General features: G+C 32.4%; 6 protein-coding genes across 6 annotated transcripts; 1 reads left to right on the top strand and 5 right to left on the bottom strand.

Moving 5' to 3' along the window:
• The first annotated feature begins 115 nt into the window (after positions 1 to 115).
• Positions 116 to 3,476, top strand: LOC131672284 (regulation of nuclear pre-mRNA domain-containing protein 1B). Its single transcript, XM_058949411.1, has 5 exons — positions 116 to 719; positions 1,293 to 1,600; positions 1,688 to 1,816; positions 2,086 to 2,361; positions 2,566 to 3,476. The coding sequence occupies exons 1-5, from the start codon at positions 569 to 571 to the stop codon at positions 2,716 to 2,718; spliced, it is 1,017 nt and encodes a 338-aa protein (XP_058805394.1). The 5' UTR covers positions 116 to 568; the 3' UTR covers positions 2,719 to 3,476.
• Positions 3,477 to 3,610: 134 nt separating this feature from the next.
• On the bottom strand, positions 3,611 to 5,043 carry LOC131672285 (nuclear envelope phosphatase-regulatory subunit 1 homolog). The gene is made up of 4 exons (XM_058949413.1): positions 4,851 to 5,043; positions 4,640 to 4,711; positions 4,314 to 4,448; positions 3,611 to 4,228 (listed from the first exon to the last, which is right to left on the bottom strand). Exons 1-4 carry the CDS (start codon positions 4,876 to 4,878, stop codon positions 4,071 to 4,073), a joined length of 393 nt encoding a protein of 130 aa, XP_058805396.1. The 5' UTR covers positions 4,879 to 5,043; the 3' UTR covers positions 3,611 to 4,070.
• Positions 5,044 to 5,418: 375 nt separating this feature from the next.
• Positions 5,419 to 7,091, bottom strand: LOC131672297 (speckle-type POZ protein-like). The gene is made up of 2 exons (XM_058949429.1): positions 5,953 to 7,091; positions 5,419 to 5,838 (listed from the first exon to the last, which is right to left on the bottom strand). The coding sequence occupies exons 1-2, from the start codon at positions 7,006 to 7,008 to the stop codon at positions 5,761 to 5,763; spliced, it is 1,134 nt and encodes a 377-aa protein (XP_058805412.1). The 5' UTR covers positions 7,009 to 7,091; the 3' UTR covers positions 5,419 to 5,760.
• Positions 7,092 to 13,577: 6,486 nt separating this feature from the next.
• LOC131672296 (odorant receptor 45a-like) lies at positions 13,578 to 16,671 on the bottom strand. Its single transcript, XM_058949428.1, has 8 exons — positions 16,602 to 16,671; positions 15,446 to 15,642; positions 14,996 to 15,218; positions 14,830 to 14,933; positions 14,652 to 14,751; positions 14,331 to 14,441; positions 14,095 to 14,250; positions 13,578 to 13,809 (listed from the first exon to the last, which is right to left on the bottom strand). Exons 2-8 carry the CDS (start codon positions 15,580 to 15,582, stop codon positions 13,741 to 13,743), a joined length of 900 nt encoding a protein of 299 aa, XP_058805411.1. The 5' UTR covers positions 15,583 to 15,642; positions 16,602 to 16,671; the 3' UTR covers positions 13,578 to 13,740.
• Positions 16,672 to 18,684: 2,013 nt separating this feature from the next.
• LOC131672295 (odorant receptor 47a-like) lies at positions 18,685 to 20,848 on the bottom strand. The gene is made up of 9 exons (XM_058949427.1): positions 20,725 to 20,848; positions 20,240 to 20,526; positions 19,917 to 20,113; positions 19,587 to 19,809; positions 19,418 to 19,521; positions 19,255 to 19,354; positions 19,071 to 19,181; positions 18,858 to 19,013; positions 18,685 to 18,755 (listed from the first exon to the last, which is right to left on the bottom strand). The coding sequence occupies exons 1-9, from the start codon at positions 20,777 to 20,779 to the stop codon at positions 18,702 to 18,704; spliced, it is 1,287 nt and encodes a 428-aa protein (XP_058805410.1). The 5' UTR covers positions 20,780 to 20,848; the 3' UTR covers positions 18,685 to 18,701.
• A 905-nt stretch (positions 20,849 to 21,753) lies between these two features.
• Positions 21,754 to 27,206, bottom strand: LOC131672301 (thrombospondin type-1 domain-containing protein 4-like). Its single transcript, XM_058949433.1, has 13 exons — positions 27,162 to 27,206; positions 24,651 to 24,798; positions 24,417 to 24,583; positions 24,249 to 24,339; positions 24,134 to 24,185; positions 23,923 to 24,053; positions 23,694 to 23,838; positions 23,221 to 23,491; positions 22,945 to 23,148; positions 22,714 to 22,872; positions 22,470 to 22,646; positions 22,122 to 22,326; positions 21,754 to 21,958 (listed from the first exon to the last, which is right to left on the bottom strand). Exons 1-12 carry the CDS (start codon positions 27,204 to 27,206, stop codon positions 22,129 to 22,131), a joined length of 1,788 nt encoding a protein of 595 aa, XP_058805416.1. The 3' UTR covers positions 21,754 to 21,958; positions 22,122 to 22,128.
• Between the last annotated feature and the right edge of the window lie 593 nt (positions 27,207 to 27,799).

Below are 27,799 nucleotides of genomic sequence, written 5' to 3'. Positions count from 1 at the left end.
TTTTCAAGTATACATCGTAGTATTATTTCACACAAATCAAACATGGCGACATTGCTTGTGTAAATGACATAAAATCCCACTGCAATTTTCTACTCTGGCCTCAGTCTCGCCGGCAACTAATACAGGCTCCTCTCTTTCTACCGTCCCCCTCCCGCCATCGTCAAATCAACTGTATATAACGTATCGTGCACAAAATTTCTATAAGTGCTCTATAGTTATATAGCTAATGTCCAGTACCATGCGTATTATCGGACGCTGGTATAAATTACATATCCATTCTCCGCGTGTGTTCCAGTGAATCTTATATGTACAAACAGATTAGTAAATAAAAAGCAACGATAGGGAATGTTGGCTTATCAACATTAACGTTTGTACTGCAAAATTTTCATTCCACCTTAATGAACTACAGGAAAGATTATTGAATACAAAACATCATTAACAAACAAGCGAGAAACCAAAAAATCAAATTTTCACAAAGTAATCAGTGTTTGGTTGCCTCGGGTTTTCAGTCGTGTTATTGCTATATACGTCATTATATCAGACCTTGTGAAATAAACAACGCCAAAATATGGCTGGGTTTACGGAAGGTGCGCTTGTAAAAAAATTGATGGAGTTAAATCCGTCGCAGCAAAGTATACAAACCCTATCGCTTTGGTTAATTCATCACAGAAAACACCACGCAACCATCGTCAAAGTGTGGTTCAAGGAGCTTTGTAAAGGTTAATTTTATTTCTTTACTTATGATGCTTGCTTCATTTCCAGATACAAATATGTTTTCCAATTCATTGAAAGTATTATTCATGAATTTCAAGAGTAAATACGTTTTTCTTAAAAAATATTTCGTCGTTAAACTCCTAATTGATTTGAGGTTAAACTCTGGAAATATGATTATAAAATTGAAGTATTGATGTACATTTTGGTTCCATTTTATGGTTCTATTTTATGTGACTTACCAAATTTTCGAATTATTTGGATATTATGTGTACAATTATACCTTTTAAAAACATTCTAAATGTTCTAATAAAGCTCAAAATATACGACTGATAGAATTTTTATTTATGATCAACATTCAATAATGCTGTATGATATGAGAATCAATGATTAATTATATTTAAAAGCTAGACAATATTCAGATTAAAATTTAATTAGTTAAAAATTATTGTGGAAAACCTATAAATGTCTATGCTCTACTCTTAGAATCATAGAAGTGTTAATTTGGTTTGTCCTACATGAAATATTAAATAACTTTCTAATTATATTAAAAACATAATGAAATATATTTCTATTTCCAGCCAAAGATAACCGGAAGCTCATGTTCATGTATCTGGCAAATGATGTTATACAAAATAGCAAAAAGAAAGGTCCAGAATTTGGTAAAGAGTTCGAGACTGTACTTCCAAAAGCATTTGAACATATGAAACGCTTTGATGATAAAACAAAAGAAAAACTTGGTAGACTTTTACATATATGGGAAGAAAGAGGTGTATATGACAAATTACAAATAACTGCTATCAAATCAGCGTTTAACTCTATGAGGGACTATAACAGAAAACCTGGAACACCTCCACCTAGAAAGAAGTCTAAAATTGACAATGAAAAGGTACTTATTAATATTTATTAATCGTCTACTGATATAATATCATTCACACCTTGGATATTTTATATTTAATATATGTATATGTTACAGAAAAAAGAAAGAAAGAAGTCAGAGACTGAAGTAGAAGTGGATGGTACCAAAGAATTACATGTAACTTTGAGTCCTAGAACGCCAGGTGGTGACCCACCAGAGACAGAAGAATTGATCAAAGCATTAATGGTTAATATAATTTTTATTGAAAATTTTTTTTTTAATTTTCATATTAGGATATAAAGAAACTAATGAATTATTATACAGCTAATCACTTATATTTGTTTCAAATTTGAGGAAATAAATTATTTCTATATTATTCAGTACTTTTAACACTTTGTTTCGATATTACTTTTTTAAATAATTTTTCTTTCTTTATAAATTTTAGGCTGTATATTTTAATTCATTTTAAAGTAGATGATACAAAATTTAATATACTAATGTTAATAAATTTACAGGATCTTGAAAACACAGCATCCTCTGATGCAGCTGTGAGAGAGCGTATAGCCTCCCTACCTCCTGAAGTATCTGAGGTATCACTTCTCGCAAATTTGGCAGATCGTTCAGCTGCAGATCAACTCAGTGTTGCTGTTAATGAAGCAGCAACTCTTCTTGCTGATTACAATGGTCGATTGCAGGCTGAAATGGAAGACAGAAGAAGACTACTTGCCATGCTTAGAGATTATACAATAGCACAGCGTCAGTTGCTACAACAAGCTCAGTCAACATTAGAGGTATCATTATAATTAAATTTTCAAATTATTATCACGATTCATTGAAGAAGTAAAATTTAAAAAGTATAAATTAATTGAATTACCTTAAATATTCCATAATTTATTTAGCACATTGATTGTAAAGTATTATCAATGTTATAAAACGATGTATAAACTATTGTTTTTGTTTTTACAATTAAGTAATGAATGTACAAACTTTTATAGGACTACAAGGAAAAATTGAAAAAGATATGTGCTGTTAGAGCTGAAGTGAAGTCTCACATTTCAAATCTTCCAGATTTAACACAACTTCCAGATGTTACAGGAGGATTAGCTCCATTGCCTTCAGCTGGGGATCTTTTCTCCCTGCACCATTAAACAAATTAATTTTGTAATTAAGTAGCTTTGATTGAGTATAACTTCATTATGAAGTTGTTAGTTTTGTAATGTTGAATGACGTATTCGGGGATAACCCTATATCAAAAATGTATAAGCTATTTACATTTTCTTTTCTCTTTCTCTTTTTTGTTTTGTTATTCAAGGAAGTATGTTTCTTTAACAAATATATAATTTTTACCATGATGATAGAGTGATTTTTAAAAGGTTGATCCTACTATTAATATGAAAAGCATATGTTATTGAATTCGATAATAACTAAACGGTTAGCATGTGGCATAAACGCATGCAATGTAAATGAATTGTGTGTATTTAATATAAAATCACTACTTGAAAACTATGTAGTTGATACATGAGATTTGCAAGATAAAAACAAGTGTTTTTAACACTTATGAAAGTAGATGAAAATTGATATAAAAGATTAGTTTATTGTTTAACAATTAAGTATTTGCACCTAGAAATGTCATAGTTTCAAGAAAATAATCTTACAATATTCAGAATTTTCTTTTGTATCAATTTTTATACACTCTGTAATATATCAGAGTTTCAAAAATTGTGTAGAATTCTTCTATTATGATGTTTTTAAATCTATCATATTTTGGTATTTGCCTTGTAAATATGTTAGTTAAATTCAATAATCAGGAAATGAAGTTTATTTTAATTTTCATATGTGTATAAGCATTTTATTTTCCCGAAATAATTATGCTTAATTATGTTCAATATTTTTTCTTTAAAGTTGAGAAACAATAAAACATAAGTTATTGATATAATAATAAATACTTTGAAAGTTATTCATTGTTTCATTCATTTTAAACCTAAATTTCTATAAAAATGAGTACCTATGAATGTTTTCTAGACTTAGAAAAGTATTTCGCAGTGAAATTTAAGATGTTAATACTTCACAAATACTGATTATTTATTTATCAAAACATACTTTAGCAATTAAATTTATTGTCTTGTGTCAACATTGTCACCATAAATATTTTTTATACAAGTTCATCCATACATTCGATGATTTAATCACAATATTTAAAAGGTAAATGAATAAATGATCATGACTATAAGGTACTATGTACAAAGCATTTGATAATCTAACATTAAGAAACTCAGCCATAAAATCAAAAGTTATTCTAATATTTGAACAGTCTAACTATAAAAGAAAAAGAAAAATTTATAAAGCTATTATTGACTTTGTTTTTCCATTTTTCACATAAATTCCTATTTCTCACTCCTGGAAAAAGCTGACAAGAGATCTCTCAAACGGCATACATTTTTTCTTAATCCTAACTAACTTTGTATAAAATTATCTATGAACAAATTTGTAATGATTATCTTCATGTATCATGAAGATGAGATGGCCTTGTAGGTTTCAAAATAAGTTTGCCTGTGTCGTCGCAACTCATATTGAAATCTCCTAAAACACTACGAGCTCTTTGAGTTATAATGCTTGGAGCTATTACTCTTCTATGAACACCTAACAAGAATAGTATTACTGTAAACAAATAGAAATGATTAACTTGTATCACATAATTTTCATATGTAAACAATTAACAATTGAAAGAATTAATTTTACTTACCTAATATAAAACTAGCTACTGTGAAAAATGGATGATTCCATAAACTTTGTGTAAATGGTACTGTAGATGTAATTGGATCTGTGAGCCAATACCAAGCACCAACAGCAGTGCATACAGAAATGAATCCCAACAGGACTACAAAAGTAAATTATTTGTTAAATTTTGAAGTTATGCTATTAGTTGATATCAATTATTTATGACAAATTTTCTATGAATCTTGTAAAATACAATTTAATCAAGTTTTTATTGTATGATAAAAAGTATATTTAGAGATTTTAATTTCCGTTAATAATGATAATGCATAAAATAAATGTAAATATACTTACTTCTCCATCGTAATGTAGCAGGTTGCAAGCTTGATATAACCTCGGTCAACCGTCTTTCAAAGGCTTTCAAATCTGAAATCAATCAATTACAATAATTTATCAGTTAACGTGACCTGACATTTTAGTTAGCTTAAAAGGAAAACAGCTATTTGTCAGCATGAATTCGCAAAAATTTGTGATTTTCTTTGAATAGCTAAATTTGAATCCTTACCTTCACAAACAGTTTGGTCAAGCGACATTTTTTTTACTGTTGATGCAATTATATTTTTTCAAATACACATTCTATTTTCATAATTGAAAGTTCTAAATGCTGAGAAAATATAAAGTAATCTGAATAAATTGTGATATAATCTACAATCAAGTATTTATTGACGTATCGCAGACCGCAGTTGTATATGAGTGAATATGGTAAATACTGAACCAAATATATACAGTGAATATAGATGATGTCTAACCCAAACAAAATTATTGAACGATGATATTGCATCTATATTGCCGACTGGGGCGTGAACTTTTGCTACATCTCGTGGCAACAAAAATAAGTTTGAATTATTTAATTGTTTTTAATTTAATTGTTTATATTACGATGTAATATTTATAAATGAAATAAAATTAGGGTTCAAAAGCAATTACAACATTAATTATGTCATTTCTTTGTAAATTTATTAAATAAATTGACAAAATTAGTCGTTTAATATAACTTACAATAAATAATATATCAATACATCATTCTCAAGTTACTTCATTTCTTTGTCAAACAGCACTTTGTAACAATAAATCGTGTGAGAATTTATTTACACAAAAAGTAAGTCAGGTACCTTTTCAGTTTTATTAACATCTTTTTTGGATGAAATTTATCAAGCCTAATATAATTTACAAATAACTCATTGTATAAATCATTCGAATATTTAATAGGCATGTATAATTATTATAAAAAATTAAACTGATAATATGTAATAAATTTATTATACTTAATGCAATAATGGCCATAAACATTATTATTATTATTATTAAATATTTATGAATATCAATAGTACCAAATGTATATTACAAATATACTATCAATTTTTATGAACTTATAAATGTATGTTTTAGCGAAAGCTGTTTGGTACTCTTCTTTGTTACTCTTCTTTGTCAATATTCTCATCAGAATGTTTTCTTTTTCTAACTGGTTGTTCTGGTTTACTGTACGTTGTAACCTGTAGGAATGCATTACTTTATAATATATAATAGAATTTAAAACTATAAGAATGTAATAATATAACTTTTAACTTAAATAATAAAAGTTTTATCGAATTTTATTTATTATATACCATTGTACGAAATGCCTCAGCTATAAGAAGAGGTTGTGATGCAGCTAAAGATTTGAAACTTTCAGTACTTGTTATAGCTTCTCCATTAGATATAATAAAATCTATAGCTTCTTTTTTTAAATTTTGTGCATTGTAACTAGCAGCAATAGTTAACATTTCAACCACATTATCTAAATTCAAGTTTTTACTTATTATATTTTCACACATATTTTTCAGTCCCTCAAGTACATATTCATTGGCAGCAGGTAGAATGTCTTTGGCAAGTTTATTGAGATTTTCAACTTTTCCAGTATAAATATACCGCAACATTTCTTTAACAATCTTCTGATCATAATTATTAATTTCAATAACATTAACTTTCTTCTCCTCTAGATTCTCTTCAAATTTGGTGCAAAATGTAATACTACGTGCTGCTAATATTGTTTTGTGAGCATAAAATTTCTTATCTCCAACGACTAATGATACATCACAGAACTTTTTACTTTTCATCAAAGCTTCTATATCATCAATTATTTTACTTTGGCTTTCAGACAATTTAGGTGGTGCCATAATATTTTCATTGAAAATATTAGTAGTACGACGATTTACATCAATTTCACAATAAATTGTCAACTTATTATCTGGCAGCAAATTGTTACTTTTATCAAATAAAGTATCTCTTGATATGAATTCTCTAAAACCCCAATCACATCCTGGTGTGAACAGACGGTCAGTTTCAGATCCCATTTCATGAGTTTTGGATCTTTTGCTATTAAGAATACAAAACTTATATTTCACTTTAACAACATATTGGTCACAAGATTCTAACTTTAAAAACAAGGAAATAAAATTTTCATAACTTTTATCAAACCCTTTTGGATACAAATCAATGCACCAATTCAATTCGTTATTATTTCCCATAGAGAAAATAGGCGATTTTAATGCATCTCCAGTTTTTTTATGGCAAGCACAAAAATTATTTATTGTCCACATAAAAGTAGGAATACATTTAACTATTTCCACTTTTCCGAAACTATTAATACTATTATTACTCGTACTACTGTTTGATGAACTCATAGTGAAAGTTCTAATTTATGTATACATTTTTCTAACAAATTAATGTAAATTTATTTAATAAGTTTAGTTTAAGACAGCTAAAATATCGCTGCCGGCAACTTTGTTATTGTTTACTCCGTTCAGCTGTCGTCATCTGAAGTTATGTTTAGTTTAGCTAAATATCGAATATCTCGATATGATCAACACGACTTCCAAGTTCAGTTTATATGATGATACGATCCTTAGATCTAATATACAACCGACATAATACAACCTTCGTGATTCCAACATACTAAAAAATGAATTTTAACAAACAATATACGAAAATATCCCGCGTGAAGTTCATGTTACATATCTGTTACTAAAAAAATACCGCATCTTTTATTTTCCAAGTTATTCTTAAATTTTTGTTCTCTTAAATTGCTGCTTTTTTTTCGACAAACGGACACGCCAATCGATTGCGCTTATTTGAATTATACGGAAAATCGACGTGAAACAGCCCTCGTTTTAAAATAAAAATGAAATTATTGTTTTTCACAGCGAATACGACTTACTGCGCATGCATCACACGCTGTAATGCTCCTGCGGACTTGAGCTATTCAAGAAATTAGCTATCCCATAATCCCTGTGGTCAAAAGGGCATTCATTTATCAATGTGATTACATAATTTACACCTACTAACTTTCAGGAATCTGCAAAACAAATAAATTGCGTATATATATATATATATATATATATATATATATATATATATATATATATATATTTACCTTTGAAATAAAAATCAATGTTTTTGATGTATTTTTTACGCAAAATACAATGGCGCTATTGATTTTACCATAGGATCTCCCTGGAAACCGCTAGAAGCGAAAAATACTATTTTCAAGAGGTTTTTATTTATTTAGGATCGTTCCACCAGTTTGATAAATATTAAAATAATATAGGCGCATTTTTGAGGAAAAAAATACATAGCATTTCCAGACAAGAGTCGTTTTTTATTTTTAAAATAAAATTTTTTGAAATTTTTAGAATATTATAAAAATTTTAATTTAACGCCAAATATTTTTCTGATTAGGTAGTTTTGTAGGACTGAAAAAACTCTACACAATGGAAAAGAAACTTTTTAGCTAGCTCCAAAACTCCAATACACAGACTAGGATCCCATTTTATTCCAGATTAATCTAGGGTCTGAAAATCTATCAAAAGAAATTTCTAAACACACTGAATATAACGATCTATTTACTTTTTCGGACGGTTCAAAGGCATATTTGGCCATCTTATCCAGCTAGACTCTTAATACAAGAAGTGCGCGTTACAAATCTGTAAAAAAAATTTATCAGGTCTGTTGAGAAAGAATTAATTTGATGAACACAAATTAAAAATAATGTAAATTTTATGTTCAAAAGCATTGTTGTTAATATGGTGGTACAAATCCGAAGGAGAAAAAGACCGATGTTAAATCAATAAAAAACAGTTGGCAAAACAATATGTAGCAACTTCACAATTAAAACATCAATTAGAATACTTTATTTCCAACATTTCCTATAAAACGTTGAGCAAGCAAACGAATATATTTTATCGTTTAGATAAACCTAATTGCTCGCGTAAAAGTTCAAATCTTCAGCGAGAAAATGGCTTCATCAGAGCATCTGCAATTTATTTCCAAAGCACAAGATGTTTGCAATGGACCGTCGTACAAGATCTTGATCTATAAGTGAAAGAACCGAAAAGATCGAACATCGACGGGGTTAATGTTGTTTCAAGGAACACATTGCAGATCTGGCAGAAAAGTTTGGGTCATCAAAACAAAGCTCACATGAATATTTTACTGAGGAAACATTATAATTGCTTTTATATATCAACGATGATTTTTTTCCGAAGCTTGCGCAGATGATAAACAATACAGCCAACCTTATCATAAGCGCACATAACATGCTAAAGAGTCTGATGGAATAATGCATAAAAACTTATGTAGACCAATGGAATGTAACTCCTTGAGCGAAGCAAAAAATTTTGTATTTTACTTGTAATTATTCTAAACTGCCAATAGTTTATTTCCTTAAAGAAAAGTCAGAAGCAGTCAGAAAAATTGAACAAGTTGTACAACTATGGAAACTCAGCTTAGAAAACCAATGAATGTTTTGTACTATAACGGTGGCAAGGAATTCGATAACAATCAAGTGCGGAAAATTATGTTACCTAATGGAAGTATTTTGGCGATGTCAAACCCCTACACGTCTTCATATAATGATAGCGCGGAGTGCACGAACAGGACGATTGTTGACTTAGCACGAATGATGCTTTTGGCCAAGGACTTCCGGAAAACCGAAAAGTCGGATTCACCATCATCATTTAGACGAGTGCTGCGGGATCACGTGAAATTCAAAGCTCCTGGGCGGTTGGTTTAAATGATGATTGCTGAAACTGCCTATGGAGAATCGAAAATATCAAGAAGCAATGTAATCCAAAGAAAAGCATAGATGAAAAGGCGCTGTAGAGGAAGAAATGGACTCTTTAGTCGAAAATTCTACATGAGAATTTTTACCTTTGACTCGATCGTTTTCACAATAGTTTCGCATGCCGCACGATCAACTTTGTCATAGACTTTCATCGCCACTTCATAGTTATTGGGTTGGGTTATTGTCTTTACAGTAGTATTCATGCTGTCCGCCAACGCCACTGGTTTCATTAGCTTGTCTATGCATACTTCGTGAGCTCCTTCAATTCCGCGCACCAAATTCGTTACAGCTCTTCACGGATGACAAGCCGCTATCCTTCGCAGTAAACCAACCTCTACAAAAGACTTTACCGAGAGAGTAACAACAGCTGGAATACATCTCCCAACTTCCTATTACTCTGACATATACCAAAGAAGTGGATAACGTTGTGACTGACACACTCCAAGATCGAAACGATCACGATACCTACTGTCCTCGATTTAGCAATGCTGGCTCAGCATCGGGCATTCTAACCAGACTTTCCTCATCTGCTTATCTTACCAACAATATCCCTGCAAACGCTCAACCTTGACGGCCGAGACCTGCACTCCTCGACCGAGAGAAACCTCATCAAACCCAACAGTCCTAAGCACTTTCGCGAACAAGCTTTCAACTTTATCCTCGGTCTGTCTCACCTCAGCATTCGCCTCACCCAGCATTCGCATCACCACGCAGAAATACTTCTGGCCCGGGATACATAAGGACATCGGTCGCTGGACTCAGAACTGCGTAGCCTGTCGACACTCCAAAGTCTCCAACAATCCGCTTCACCTTCACAGGGAAGTCAACCGATCATTCCTATCATTCAGCCTTGTTCTTCTTTCAACCAGTCCTTGTCTCTAATGGGGGAGTAACTGTGGGGGTACACCAATTGGTCTCAGCACAGCATTCTCTGAAGCAGGCGCTTGTTCCCCTCTCTAACTTCTTGCTCTTGCAGCAGCATCAAACTAGTGTAACCATGGTGCGTGGAGCATCAAAGCTAGTCAGTGTCTCTATATGCCAGCCTAGTCTCAGCCACGAAGTTCTCCTTTGCCTCTGTCGGTCATATCTTTCTGTAAAATTGGATATAAACAAATAAATAGCTGCTATCACCCAGTCCTCGTATTACCTTTTTTTTCCTTGGCGTCTACCTTTCGTCGAGAGTTAGATAAGTGAGTTATGGCGAGAGTGATAACACGAAAAAGTACATAGCAAGCGTGACTCGAGAATCTCGCCAACTATCTTCGCTATTAGTTCCAAGCATAGTACCCATTGTGAATCTAACTCCAGAGGACCGCCGCATGGGAGATCAACGTTCTGTCTACTGTAATATCTTCGGTTGGTATCCGGCACAGACTTTGATCGACTGCTATGAAAGCCCCTATACTGTGATCAACAGCTCCCGTCGCGTAGTGATATTAAGTTCTAATAGTATACCATAAATGTAGCGTAACTAAAAGATTGGTAGGGTGCGCCATAATGACAGATAGAGGGAAATAAGAAGCGAATTGAATAACTAGTACTCTAATATAAGAGAGGTAAAACTACTTACTCTTGTGACCGCTTATGTTCCCCCCTCGTTGCTGCTTCTTGGCAGGTGAGCTGACTTCCTGACTTCGTACCTCTAGCCGCCGCCCTCAAAAAGAGTGTCAAAGGCACCTTCTTGGAGAGAGCATCTCAATGCCCTCCCTCCCCCCTCCCATCATTTTTATGATGACTGTCTTTAGTGACAAGCTGGATCCAGGTGCTCACAAATGGCATGTGTGAGAGGAAGAAGAATGCATTGCACAGATCTTTTGAAGACAAAAGGGTTCGTTATAACAGGAAAAAAGGATGAATTCTTAGTTCTTAAATTGTTATTATCTCGAAACGTTGCTTTCACCTTGGAGTGCCGTTGTCTCTATAAAGATATTACAGAGCTGAAGCTCGATCTGTCAGAATAAAAGTGTAACGAATTGTGTACATATCAATTGTGATTGAAATGGCCTTGGAGCGATTTGTGGGAATGATTTTTCGGGTTGATTCGATTTTAAGTTTAATGTGATCTAGACCAGTTGAGTCAAGCGGACCTTAAGTTCAAATTCAGCGAACCTCAAAACCACTGGAAATACTAATCGTCTTCTTTCAAAGGATTTTTTTCTGAATTGGATCTTTCAAAATGTTATTAGTTAGTTATAGATTAATCAAATTATTATCAAAAGTATATCATACTGTGAGGTGCTCATCAAAAATCATAATTTGATTTTTATAAGTATTCGTTAAATGATGTAATATTAGTTTTAACACAATAGAGTTTTCTGCATACAGAGCATACGCGTCCATTAATTTTGTCGCGCGGTCAGGTACTGTATAGGAACAAAATATAGTTCTTCAGAATGTTACGAAATTTAAATTGATGCTCTTTAAAACTTGTTAAATCAAAAAGCGAATTTGTAAATGATATATATAGTGACTGTAATGTGAGATTCGTAATGACGCAACATGTATTAAGAAATAAAGATATATGAGAACTGAGAGACCCGAGTAAAGAATACCACGTCACAAAAATACAATTTATATATTTGATATAGTAAAAAAGTGTATTTAAGACAGAAATACATTACTATTAGCATCGAAGATGTTTATGCTGCGATTTCCGTAACAATATTGCTGTTGTCCCTTCAACACGAAGCCTAGGTTTGCAGAAAATTAGTGAATAATTAAGACAACGCTCACCGATAGATCGTTGCAAGTGCACCATGTTTCTAGATACTTGCGAACTATAATGATGCTCTCGCATATTTTCCGCTAGCAAATGGTACTTCCATATGTACGCTCCCTTACACACTTGCGATCCTACGGGTGATTTATTCACAAGAGAGTAGCTCCAACATCGTTGCACCTTTGCTAGAAAAAAAGTTTATATTTTATTCAACACTCGCAAGAACATCGATGTGTATTATTATCTTGTATCTGTCTCTCCTCTGCAGCGCAGAAATTTCCTTTTTTTTCTGTGCGACAGAAAACTTTCTTTTGATGCGAAAATACGGACGCTATTATATCCAAGAAAATAGAAGTATAGAAAACTTTGTGATACTTCGAATCGAAAGGAAAGATATGGCAAGAGAATTATATGCGATTTGTACATTGAAAAACGAAAAAGATGAACAAGAAACATATTCGTTTAGAAAGTTAGATAAAAAATTAATGAAAAACTTTTTGATAAATTGAAAAAGGATAATGAAATTAAACTAAAATTTCATGAAACTCAACCCCAACATATTAGATCAGAAAATTAGTCAACAGGAGCTCTGAAAATCAAATTTGTAAAAGGGTTTCAGAGAATATCAATACTGTTAATATCCAAGAAATATACTTGCAAGTGATCTTCCAGTTACCTATAGATAAATAAAATAAAATTTTATCAAAAGTTTATTCAAACTTTTTTAGCATGAAAAAGTGCGCATATAAATATCTTAAAAATATTAATGTGCACAATGTAGAAAAACTCAAAAATATTATTTTCTTATTTAGGATGACTCTACAATCAATGATGTTTTAAAAGCATGGTTTGAAAAATAATGTTCTGGGCGGTTAATAAGCGAAGTAGAGTAGAACAATAACAGAGAAGAAACAATTGAAATAGGACGTGCGCCAAATAAAACGTTTTACCTATGGCATTTCATACTTCTTTCTTTCCCTTATCTTCTATGTATTTCACAGTCATGCGCCAACGCCATTTTCACTCAAGTTTCAATTTTTACGACCTTCGCACTCAAACACGCCCAGCGCATGCAAAGGGTAATGTATGGACGACCAAGTGTCGTTCGCGAGAAAATCAGCTCGGACTGACGAGCTGCATGCGTTCGGATGTTTGCGTACCAGTTTCCGTCCACCTCCTCGTAAAATACCAAGTAAAATTTATTTGATTTGCTTCTTAAAATGAAAAGAGGCTTGAAAAGATGTAAAACGTGAATACGGCTTATAAATAAATACAATGCGATTTATGCGTTTTAATAGTTGAGAAAATATGTAAGCGTAGTTATAATCAAAGAACATAGCAGACTACTTTTCTGATGATGATATAAATAAAAAAATATAGAGAGACTTTTGCAAATTTATGACCAACACAACAATGTAACATCTACAAAAACATCTCTAGAATATCAAATTATTATCTAGATTATATTTGCAACATGTTAACATTACAAAATAAAATTTATAAACGATAAACTTGCAGATTTATTTCACGAAATTCGCAATCTTTAGTAGGGGCTAAATTGTTCAGATAAAAAATTTAAAAACTAGCTGATCTTTGGTTTGTAGTTCGTAGCATCATATAATAAGACACAGCTGTGTTCCCGATCTGAAATAAATCAAAGACATGAATAATAACATTCATATTTGAATCCAAAAACAGTATGACTAATGGAAAGAAATAGAACAAAGGTTGTTATACAAGGAAATAACTAATTTTTAATTTCTTAGAAAAAAATGAGATTTTCTGAAAAAAAATTATTCTCTGATCAATATCAGTTTCTAAGATCGACCTAAATTTTTTTTCAAATATAATCTAAACTTGCTAAGATGTTCAATTTTTTATACTGCTTACAAGTATGAATTAAGTTGTATGTCGTAATAGAATAAATACCTTAATCAACTGTTCATGTGTCAAGGTAAATAATCCATAAGCAGTATAGTAAATAGGTTTTTGTGTTTTCATCAGTAGTATTTGAATATACGTTCTAATGTCTCGATTTTGATTTTCCCATCCACACTCATATATTGTGTTAGATATGGATAGACACTATTGAAATAAATAATATTCTTCAAAGATTTTGTAATATGAATTTGTAGAATTGATGCTAACACATACAATATACGGACCGTTTGCGTTAAGGTTTCAGCGAATACGTAATATACTGTTATTTGCAAAAATGTATTCATTGTTATAAAAGTGTTATATGCAGCTTCCATATAAATTCCTGCAGTCACCTGCTGTTTATATTAACTGGTATATATATATATACACACACACACACACACACACACACACACACACACACACACACACACACACACACACACACACACCAGTATAAAAATATCCTTTATATATATATATATATATATATATATATATATATATATATATATAAAGGATATTTTTTTCAGAAATTGATTCTTTATTTATGTACAATATTTTACCTTTTCTATTACAAATACATTAACACAAATAATCATTGAGGCAACTATAGCATTCACAAAGATGATTGGGCTAAAAATCCGTTCTAATTCTTCAGTAACACTGAAAAATTAGATATTATTTTTTTTTCTGTTGTAATAAATCCATTTATAATGCACATGACATTTTGAATGCCTGTACCGTAAAATCATTCGATGTCGATGTACTAAAATAATTAAATTTCTTTTCAAATTTATTTCGTTGGTATCGTGCTTTACCTGAGAATTTATATCGTTCTCCAGAATCTATTTAAATAGAATTGAGTTTTTCTTATTTATTAATATAATTTATATAGCTTTAAAAGTACCTCAAACTGTATAGTCAACTGAGTTATCAAAGAAGCAAATAACGTATCACCGGTGACCCAACAGGTGGCTAAACCAATCAGTATCCAGAATTCTTGACACAGAATAGGCCAGTAAATTAGTGGAGAATTAATATCGAATGGATATTCTATTATGAATACTCTCACTGAATAATCATAGGTGTAATTTAATGACTTTCGAGTTAAATATTGAGAGAGCATGTACCTATAAAAAAGATAAAAATGTTAATTAATACAGCGGTATGTTGAAATCTAAGGCTACAAATATCATGCTTATAAAAAAAATAGTGATAATATTTCTCCAATTTTTCTTTCATACAATATAAAGGAAACACATTTTAACAATAATTTTATGATAGCAATATGTAGTACAAACTATATGTTCAGTTACAACAAAATCACATTGCGTTATTTTAAATCGAATGTACTCACTGTAGAGGTGGAAAACCAAACGCTACAGTAAGTCCTACCATCATGAAAATATAAACTTTGATGAATATCATAGTATTCTTTGCCCGTTTGATAATTTTGTTACGGCATTCCCCTTTCGGACGATGAAGATTCCACATTTTTGACAGGTTATTTAACAAAATTTGCACTTTACTTTTATTCTGCACCAAGCAAACGCCCTAAACTTAAAGAAGGTTTTTGAAATATCTGTACTTACATATTATTAAATAAAAAAAACAAATCTAAAATAAACATTCTCTCTCTGAATTCCCTTATAAAAATGGGATGGATGTCATGTTGAAGCATTTTATTCGTGATCTGGTTAGCTGAGATGTTACGGAATATATTGTTATGTGGCATCGAACAAGCGTGTGTATAGATTCAAGTTGATTCATATTTTTTTTAGTAATAAAAATTGACATAATTAATTCTGGTCATTTTGAAGACAATGAAAAATAAAATGAAATCTATAAAAAGTAGACTACAGTATTATTACTTTAACACTCATTATATGAAACTATCAGCGAGTAAATTATTTTGTAAAAACAAGGGGTTATGCTTTGAATTAGTTTTAATTATTTTCTATATTACTAATCGACAATCTGATTTTTGAATGTGTAATATTAAAATACATATGTCACAATATTTATACAAAGAGTAGGATAAACATTTAAAAATAATTTGAACCGTGTAGTTGGAAAGAACTAAAAGATTATTATTTATTGCAGTGTCGAATATGATGAATCATGAATATGAAAGCGTGGAACTAGTTGACTAATATATATTTTTCCGCTTTGGTATGTGTTTTGTAAAAAAAATTGAAAAAATCTACATTTAAAAAAGTATTGGTGTTAAATATGTTAATCAATATAACTAGAAATGAAGAAAAATGATAAAGAGTGAGCGAAGAGCACCCGACATCACTAATTTGATAAAAAATTCAAAAATTACTTAAAGACTTTTTTGTTGTCATTCGTCAACGTTTATATTGTTAACAAAACTTTTTATCGATAACATTTGTACTAAAGAACTCACATTAGATTCGAGTAGTTTCCTCGTTAAAATTTAAAAAGGACGTCACAAAATATAACGTTTAATAGTGTTGACATATATTATAAAAATATTTTCTGAAACTTACCTTACTAGCACAACAGATATTGGAGAAGATATTTGTATATATAAGAGCTACAGTGTCCTTGTCAGTCGACCATATACGGACACTCCAGAGAAATTGTAGAGTGCCACACGTGGCGGAAAACATTACTGTAATTATGGTTAAAATGGGAATCTTGGCTAAAAGTCCAAATTTTTTGAAATCTTGTTTGCCATTCAATCCAACAAATATATTTATTAATGACAGCATAGTTATGTTCACATTCAAGTATGTTTCCAAATCATCTACTGTATATTTTCTGGTTTTTTCTACAATAAAGCAATTGTCACTCCCGTTAAATTTATCTATAAATTTTCGTAATCAGTCTATGAATATAAAAATTGTTAAACTTGAGGTAGAATATAAATAATTTATCATTGTGATAATAATTTATGGACACATAATAATATCTCATTACGAATAATTTTATAAATACAAAGCTATTTTAAGTTTGATAGTATTCATTCTAAAATATAATTACGTCACCTTTGTCACCAAATACCTTCATGTTTCACTTTTCTTACTGCGACAATACTGAAAAAAAATGAAGAAGTGATGAACTAGCATAAGCAGTTGCTATATAATTGATTGTCCACTTTGCTGGAATAGCAGCGCCTAAGCGCATAAATACCCATCTATCTGTTCATTTATTTACATCTATGCTCCATAAAAACTTTGTATACATCTGCAGAAAATTGATACTTTCTCACACGATGTTCATACTTTATTCACTTATTGAGACATCGCAGCGTTTTTTTTTTTCGTAGCAGAAAAGAATAAAAATGAAGTATGTTTAATTGTTTATAATATATATGAAAACGGTTGTAGCGTAAGTGTCACAATGAATTTAATTTTGTTTAAAAAACTTTTGCAAAATCAGATCTAAAATAATGATGTTTATGAATATTGAAAAACATTGAACCCAAATCATCTCACAATACACAAAATTAATAACAGGATCGAAGAATTTCAATCTGAACCTAAAAATAATTGGAGCATATTGCAGAAAAGTAACCGAAGAAGTTAAGTACTCTGATAAACAGTTGAATATCAAATGTATGACTAAATAAAAAAAATGTTTAAAGTAAAACCAACTGGACATAGAGATTCCATATTCTACGTACTAAACATCAAGCCGACATATTAATTCTTAAGTAATTCTAGAATTGAGATATATATGTTACGACTCAAATTCGGACTCTGGCTAATGCTAGTCTTAGCCGGCTAGGTCTAGCCAACAATTTTGAATCAACTTCGGCTAAAACCAAATTTAATCCAGCCTAAGCTTTATCGAAACACATGTAACTGATATTGATTTCACTATAAATAAAAATCACATAAATAATAAATCAAGAAAATTAGTTGTTTTGTGGTCAGATCATACAATATAACAAACATTTCTTCATTTTTAATGTAGTGTAGTATTGATGATTTACTCTCGAAGTTACTAGTAATTACGAAAGTTAGGTTCTGAGTTTAACCTAAAGTCATTTATTTCCTTTACCTTTTTTCACGAGAACGGCAAGTTGTGAATGTCTATTAAACAAACGTCATAACGTTTCAAACGTCGTCATGTAATTTCATAAAAACAGTGATTTCTCATGCTTCCAAATCTGAATCAATTAACTCATCATACTATAAGGCAGATATGTAAATACTATTACACTTTTTAACACTGACTAATTTTTGCAGGTCTTCATTGAAATTGGTTTTCATTTGATTAACTTTTGTTATTTTGACGGCTTAGAGCATTAGTAAAGAAGGCGTGTGCGAGAACTACTAATAATAAGAACGTAATAATATATAAACAAACAGCAATAGCGACACATGCTTGGTTACAGCTAGCCCTACTTGACTAAAGTCCGACATTAGCAATTTAGACTTGTATTCCAGCGTTTTTGAATCCTAACCGGCTTGAGGTAACTCAAGCCAATGCCGTAATGTATATATACCATGCAGCAAGAACAATATTATTTTTAAATTTTAATATAATGTAGAAAAAAGTAAATACAATTAGTGAATTTTTATAAAATGATTTTTTATGTCCAATATAACTATTCTATACGTTATTTTATCGTTGAATCATTATTCACTTGTAGTCCGCAGCATCATATAATAAGATAAAGCAGTGTTAACAATCTGGAAAATAAAAATTGACAAATTTAATAATATAATATAATTTACACACGTCACTATCAAGTGAACATAATGAGCTGAAAAAATCATCATAATATTACATACTTTTGTTAATTGCTCATGAGATAATATAAAAAATCCATAAGCTTTACAATAGAATGGCTTTTGGGTTTTCATCAATAATATTTGAACGCATATTTTGAATTCTTGATTTTTATCAGACCATTCACAATCATATATGGCATTGGATATCGATGAAACCTATCAAAATAAAATTTAGTGAAATATAGTAAGAAAATAATAAGAGTCAAAATTTACATGTTGTGTGAGAGTTTCAGCATATACACAGTAAACGATAATCTGCAAAAACGTGTTAGCAGCAAGGAAAAAATGATAACCTCCATCAAAATATTTGCCTACGGCTACATACTGTAAATATATTGCTACTGTTGTGTTATGTATATGTTAACTGTAGAATTATTAGATTGGAATATATATTCACCTCTTGTACCATATAAGTATTGACACAGATATTCATCGATGATACTACAACTGTTATAAAAATTACTGGGCTGAAAACACGTTCTACTTCTTTGCATACTCTATAAAATATTTTGAATTTGAAAAAATCTTATCTGATAAAAATAATAAAACTATGAACGTACCTTAAAATTTCACGGTGTCTATTTACAAAAGTGAACAGATTTTTTTTCAGACGTACTTCGTTTGTTTCACGATTAATTAAATTATTAATGTCGTGCTCTAAAATCTTTTGACAACCAAATGAAAACATTGAATTTAATAATATATCCTAAATAAAGCTTGTATCGATACCTCGAATTGAATAGATAGGTGCGTTGTCAATGAAGCGAACAGGGTATCACAAGAGACCCAGCATAAAGTCAAACCGAAAAGTATCCAAAATTCATGACAAAGAATTAAATAATAAATCCATCCAGTGTTCACGTCGAAAGGATATCTTAAAGGAAAGATCCTTATTGAATAATCTAACGTTGTGTTTGATGTTTTATGTCCGATATATTGTATCAGCATATATCTAAAGTTCACGATAAAAATATTTACTTGTGATATAAGCGTAAGTTAGCGTTAAAGACTTGCAACTAGTTTTTTTACGTAAAACATTATTTAGTCACACGTACTCACTGTAAAGGCGGTACACCAAAATTAGCAATAAGTGCGACTGTCATCCAAATGTAACCTTTCACGAAAGATACCGTTTTCTTAGCACGATTAATAATTCTTTTACGACATTCACCTTCTGACCGATAACTATTCCACATTTTTGAAATGTCATGTAATATTGCCTGTAAATCTTTTGCTGCGACCGACAGACAAAAACCCTGAAATAGTTTTTTTTTTCAAATATTAGATCAAATCGCTTAAATATTGAATATTAACAAACTTTTTATTGCGTCAATTTATAACTAAAATTTTTTTAAAAAAACGTTGATGATTGACAATTATACCTTACTAACACAGCTAACATTAGAAAATATGTTTGTGCTCAACGTCGTAGCCAATTGCCTATCGTAAGATAACGATTGAACCATCCATACAAATTGACCGAAAGCGCCCGTTACAGAAATTATTATTGTGATGATTGTCAATACTGGCACTTTGGCAAATATACCAAACTTTTCAAAGTTCTTTGTGTCTTCTAAGTCGATGAGTATATTCATTGCTAAGAGCATCTTGATGTTCAAGTGCAAATAAGATTTAAGATTATCGTCTGCGCCATTTGCGACTGTGCTTTCTATCACGAAAACAAAAAAAATAAATAAATGACAAAATTCACATTCATTGCGAACTACTAATCTTTGAATTTTATTATGAATCAAACAAGAGAAAAAGACATCGTAGTATTGTCTGTTTGTCAAGTGAACAATGTTTCAAGTATTTAATATCCCTAGAAACCTTAAGAATATCGTGAAACTTGCAAACTAAAAATTACTTTCGAAATTTGATGGCATATTTTGAACGCCAGTTTTCCATCCCAAAATCTTCATATTATGGTTTTCGGATTGACACTAACGTGATAGCGCAAACGTACAACTGCGGCTGTAAGTGCTTCGAGCTCTCGGATCTATTATGTATAAAACTTCTCCGTGTGCTAAGCTCTCCAGGGTGAGTGTGTTTCCGCATGTTTGTGGTATTGCGACTTAATAAATCACAAGCTCCTAGAATATTTCCGCTTGCGGTCATCGTAATTGGTGTTTACATAATTTATGCAAACCTCAAAACACCGATGTGCTTGTTGTACGAGCCGAAAGAAAACTTTGCCAATCCATGCGCATGGCATGAAACTTTTGGTTTTACAGCCCTACATTAATGTATCTATCTATGAGATTCACATTGGATTTCTCAGAAGAAAGTACAAATAAATATACTACGTTCTAGTATTTTGCAAAAGTTAATTTATAAAATGTACGAATTTATTTGAGATTTAGAATATACTGACATATAGTACATATATAGTTGCAAAAGCAGTACATTGTATATAAATAATAATCGTGAATAGACTGTAGTTTTCCAAAGAATAAAAGTATTGAAAGATTTTGTAAGTGATTGCATTTCTACGTAAACAGTATTATGCATTATAAATTTATTTGCGATAAGTTGGTAATCAGGAAAGTAAATTTTGGAATAATAAAATTTACGTAATTGAAGATATAATAGATAAGTTACTAAAAACATTTTACAAAGGAAATAAATAAATAACAGCAAACGACTTCAAGCTACACATGATACTTTTATTGCAATAGAAAATAACTAAAACGTATATTAAAAAACATTCTTCAAAATAAGTTTGTGCTTATTGTCATAAAATATAAAATAAATTTATAATACCTTGTTGTACAAAACTTAAATTTAATAAATGCGTCATATAAAATTTCTAAAATTTATTTATCTTTTAATGGGCATAGCAAAAAATTTTACAATGACATGTATACTTATAAAATATTTAAACCTTACCTTGTGAATGATGAATTATTAATTAAATGATTGATTGGTATGTATTAATATTCATTTTTTAGTTCAGGAAATTACAGTTGTAGTATAAATTAAATTATAGTGTCGGCAAATTTACCAACAACGACATTTGTAACGTTGAAACTGGCATTTCTGCTTTAACTCGTTATTCCATAGAATTTTCCAGCAATCCGGCATATTCTGATAGGTATCTTCTAAAAACATGCGAACTAAACTAGAAAATTTTACTTTATACGCTCATTATATATGTAATTTAGAAGCACATATCTTCCAATAATAATTGTGAACCTAATATTATTGGAAATGAGCGATGTCTTTTTGCAAGAAAATTTATATAAATACATGATCTGTACTCACTAGAGACTTATTGATTTTCCATATTAGCAATTGCATTCGTCTCTTCAGTATTTAGTTTTTCACACGGTGCGTCATTGCAGCTTCTTTCGCTGGGCGGCCGTTTTTCACCGTCGCACTCCAGTTCGCTTGCATTTATCGGCATGCCGTCTGGTCTAATGCATTTGACCTCTCGTTTTTGAGTTCCTGTTCCGCAGCTTAGCGAACACTAAACGTGATGAGGTTTTGTTTAAACGACCGAGTTCACTATCTGACTAGTTTGATAAGTGATACGCATTGGATTTTTTGTGCGTTCGCTTAAAAAAATTATGATTAAAAATCTAACTTTTGTATGAAATGTTGCTTCAATACCTGAGTCCAATCTGACGTAAACCACGTAGCATTGCATGGCGGACCCGTACAGGATCGCATAGTTTCTGGTTTCTCTCTGGAGCAATTGACAGGGTCAACTATTTTTAGAACTCCCAGTAACCTGTAGACGCAAACGGTTTCCCGTGTTGCGATGCCAGTGTCGCATGACGACGAGCACTGTAAAAAGTTAAAAACATTGTAGAAACCATATCAGATTATTAAAATCTTTGGAAATTACTCATACCTTCGTCCAAGGTCCAGAAAACCATTGACCGCAGTTATGACTACTGACGCAAGTTTTGTTCATGGGAGGCATATTGTCGAGACTGCAAGTCTTATTTCTCAAAAAACTCTCACAATACAATCGACGCGTAAGCGTTCCTCTTTCACACTCCGAAGAACACTACAATTCAATAACCAAAAATCAAAGTTATAATTTAAATTAGAAAAAATGATATATCGCAGGTATACATACTTCCTTGGGCCAAGCACTGTACAACCACGGACTATCTACAAGAGCTTCAGGAATTTCGTTTTCAATCTGAGCTATTGAGATGCAACTATCTACGTTGCATGGTTCTTCGCTGGCCGGTTTATCGACCATATTGCAAACTTTTCCATAGGCCGTGATGCAAGTGACCACTCGAGTTCTCCGACCTCGTCCACACGTTACTGAACACTGGCGTAATACAAAACATATTTCTGGCATTATTCAAGACAAATAAATAACGAAACACAAAAGTTTGCTTACAGAGGACCATTTCTCGACCTTCCAGTGTGGGATAGAACCAATATATTGTCTAGTGGTGAGGCTTGGTTTTGGCGTGGTCATGTGCACTTCGCAACTGGGCATGTGACAAACTTCTTTCATGGTTATTGTAGTAGGACGCTTTGCAGGGCAATACTTAGCATCCAAGTTTGTGCTCAACTTATCCGACATCTCTTGCACGCACAGCAGCTGACGAGTTCTGATACCGTTGCCACATGTCGTCGAACACTTGTTCCATTTGCCGGTTTCCCATCTAAATATGAGTTAAAAATATTGGAGATAAATATTTTGATATATATATACTTCAATGTTAAAAGACAATGTAGGATCATAAAGCTTTGTATGCATGATTTTCTTGCGTGACAGCAGTTTTTCATAATTTTAAATTTTATAATGAATTTTATAAATAAATTAAGCTCAAAAGTACGAAATAACGTCATTTATGATGAACTTACCGTGGTGGACAAGGTTGGCTATTACATGGGAGTGTCACATTGTTAGGCTTTTGAAGATTTTTGGCGTTGAGGCATTTTTTGTCAGATATTCGCCGTGGTTCGTCTCCACGCCGTCGTACGCAGACATATTTTTTAGTTCGGTAACCTTTGCCAAGGAGAGGCCATATTTCAATGTTGATTTTTCATTCATGGAATTGAGAACTGACATGGTGACGCAATAATTACTCACCACCGCCACATGATTTGCTACATTTGCTAAATCCAGCAGCTTTCCACGTGAATTTTCTCCTTCTCTTTATTCTTGGAATCGGTGTGGACGATTGTTCGTTGTCGTCTGGTATAACGTTAGGCAAGATTGTACTGCAAAATTAATAGAATTTCAACTATAATGCAATACTACATAAAAGTAGCTTGCTGGAATGGAAAAAACAAAAATTTACCTCAAAAAATGTGCCGTTGAAGGAGATTGAAGATTTGACGGTGTTATTTCAGCTACGAATATTTGTTTTAATAAATAGCTATTCATTTGTGAGGGAATTAAATAACTAAAATTACCGAAATTTCTTTGTGTAGTCGTCTCACTTTTCAGATTATCGGGTATTTTATATTGATACTTCACTTTTGGTAGGATCCCATTATAGATCAACTGCAAAAAGTAATGATCACACTCTAATAACTTTGTTAACCAGTTTTACAGAAAATCTATTCAAAATCGAAACAAACCATAACATCAACAGGCGAATCTAAAGGCCCGGGTGAATAGAATTTTTCAGCAATACGTTCATTATGCCTTGTGTATACAAAAAATGTACCAGCTCCCTTGTATTTCTCTGATTTATTAATGGTGTATTTCCCATTGAATAAGTACGTATTGTTGTCTAACCTTACCGCTGTAACAAAACACCAAAGTAATAAGCACCTCTCTACTGGGACTGATGCTAAACGATCGAAAATTACCTAAAAAATTTCCCTGTTCCGCGAGATCTATTACATAAATAGCCGTAGCTCCTTTGGGAATAGTAGTGATCGCGTAGTAACCTGGATCACTCAAATTTTTCGTCCAAATTCGTTCGATATCCTTCACCGCTCCAAACACCACTGGGTACTGAAGAAAAATTGGAATAACAACAACGACACAAAAACGTCTATAAATCACAATAGCGACTAAATCATCCGTGACAGAGTTCGTAGAATGGCGAAAAAAAAAAAATTTCAATAATAATGTGCGAGAACAGAAAAAAGAAGGCGACACAATTGCAACGAATGGGAAATGATTGGGTCGCGCGGCCAACGAAGGTGTGACGAGATGAGCGTTCGCGATTTTGGAGGGCGATGAGTCGAGACGAAAACAAAACGCGCAAGCGCCAATGAGTGCGATAATGAGGAAGAATGGAAACGCGTCGCGCCCATATATATGCCTTTCGGCGCCGACGTCGCACACTACTTGCGCATGTGATTAAAGCTGACGCGCGCGTGTGCGCATTATGTAGGACTTGCCCCTTACTTTGATCGACTGTTTGCTTTCGATTATATTTACCTGTCCGATGCACTCGACGCGTGCGCTCAACGAGTATCATGCTTGTGTTTTATTCACGATGGTTTAGGATTATAATGCAGTTTTTTTGTGTCGATGTGTACGGGCGAATGATCGAAAGTTATTGCTCGAGCGTTCAGTACTATGATTAACGTGAAGATACGCGACGAATGCAACAAAGAAAAATTGTAGCTTGGCAAGGTAAACTTTTCGAGGCGAGTATGTACATACGTCGGCGCGCAATTCCTACGGTCGAAAAACCCGTCTTAAGTAATCTTTTGTCGCAGCCGTATAGGTCAAGTGCACAACTGCATATTCCACGTACAAGATACATTATTTGTACGTTTGCTAAGCGCTTGAAAGTCCTCCACAGACACATTATTTTGCGGACGCATGTCTATCTCTAAGTGGCATTGCTTATCAATAGTCGACACCTCGTTAACGTGCATTTCGATAATTTTTCCCACATCTCCAGCACATCTGCCAGTATGCGCGTAGACGTAATAATTTTCACTCACACTGTGATTTATGACACTCGATATGTTTGGATGTCCAAGACTTAATTGTGAGTCGTTTATATGAGAATGTCCAAGATCCGATGACACAACGTAACGTAAGCCCGAAGCTGAGTTTATCCAGGAATCGCGCTTCATTCTCGGTAAATACGCTATCAATCGTTGACCCCAAATTTTGGGATAAATGTCAACACCGTGCACGTTTCGTTCGTGGCGCGCGATGAGCGAGGATAGACGATATAATCAACGATGCTCCTCTGCTAGCTGATCGATTATTCATTGAAAGTGAAGACATAGACAGAAAAACATTCACCCGCGCGACTCTCCAGCTCCTCGAGACGTTGCATTTGGTACAATATTGCCATCGTATACGAATCGTGCGTCTGTGATAGTTCAGAGGCGTCTTATGTTTGTTAAGGATATTTTTTTCCTTGTTTTTCTTTTTTCTTTCGAATCACAGTACTTTTCACGAAAATGACGGTAGCTTGTTCATTCGGTATGGCAAATTGATAAAATTGACACGCTTTCAAATGTATCTGTACAAATGATAAAAAATGTATTTTTTACGATTTTTTACGAACTCTTTCATTAGAAAGGATTCCACGTGAAAGTTTGACAGATGCATATTCAAGCAATCGATACATATTACAATTCGTAATCGCGCTACCACATCGCATTCCTTTTCCGGTCAGAAGAGACGCTAAGATTCAACTTCCGGCTAGCTTCGGCGCGAGGCATTGGAACGAAAGAGATGACTACGTTTAATATCGACGACTGAGTTATTGCAGCGGGACCGAATTAATCTCGTGGAAACATATGACCAAACAAGCGTACTCGAAAATGATAGATGCTCCTTAAATTGGCTGCGTACTTTTTTAACTGGCGAACAACGGACGTTTGATTAATTAATAAAATTTACCCATCAATATCAAACGATCAAATATCTTCGTGAGTTGTAAGTAAAAATATGTATAATGCTTTTGGATTTTGATTCGTTCGTCCGGTGAACATTTTTATCTCGAAAGACCAGGAGTGCCGCGGCCCGACGCGCTCCATATCTTCGTAATTACACTCAAAGACATCCACTCTGCCCCAAACTCTTATTCTCGTATCTCTATAATGAGTCGAATGTTTAGTATCGCATTTTTGAAACGTTACTGATGAAATTTTTACTTTTATTTGAAGAAAGCAACCATCAGTTTTTAAAATATTTCAAAATATGTCAAATAAAAATTTTCCTAGATAAAAGCATAAATTGCAAAAAAATTAGAAACCAGAGCTTTTTAAAGAAGCGCTCAAATTTCTAAATGAAACTCACTTTCGTTGTAATGTAACGCATGCGAATGGTCAAGCGACGCGCAATCTAAGCGCATTACACAGAACAGATAAAAAAGGAAAGAAAAAGAAATCTCGACTTACTGTCAGCAGTAATACAAGCACACGGCATAAGTTCCGTGGTGGCATCCTGAGAGCTGCTAATATTCAACAGAAAGAAATATATGTGACGCGGAATAGAAACTCCTTGATCGCGCGTTCTTGGATTTTATTCGTGCTTCCACTTCATTTCTTCGGCCGTCCACTTACTTATCATGTTCTTTTTTCGACTACCACTCCAAACTCCTTACCAGCTTCCTACATGGTTCTTTCAAAAGCTTACCCGTACAGGAGGAAAAACCCGCTGAAAAGATTAATAAATATTGTGTTTTCAATGCGAAACTTGTGACGATGAAAGAAAGCTTTTATATAATAATCATTGGTCGATTTTTTTAAGTTTTAAGTTATTTCGCGAGTGATGATTTTGTAATTATTATTACTACTCAAAATTATATTTTCCAATAGGATTCACACGATGAAAATTACTTTTTACACTTCGACAAAATTCTTCACGGCGCTCTTGAAATATTAGTGTACAAACGCAAATTCAGATGATGATTTAATAACAAAAGGTTTCATTCTTCAAAAAACAATGTTATTAAACCTACTAACAAATTCCTCTAGTTGATGTTGTGCGCTACACACCGCGCACTCACTGATTTCTTATTGAAAATCATTAACCG

The sequence above is a fragment of the Phymastichus coffea genome, unplaced genomic scaffold, assembly GCF_024137745.1.
Source record: "Phymastichus coffea isolate CEN01 unplaced genomic scaffold, Cenicafe_Pcof_1.1 PCOF00147, whole genome shotgun sequence".
Classification (NCBI taxonomy): domain Eukaryota; kingdom Metazoa; phylum Arthropoda; class Insecta; order Hymenoptera; family Eulophidae; genus Phymastichus; species Phymastichus coffea.
The sequence above is the reverse complement of the archived record's forward strand: the minus strand, read 5'-3'. Positions and strand labels throughout refer to the sequence as shown.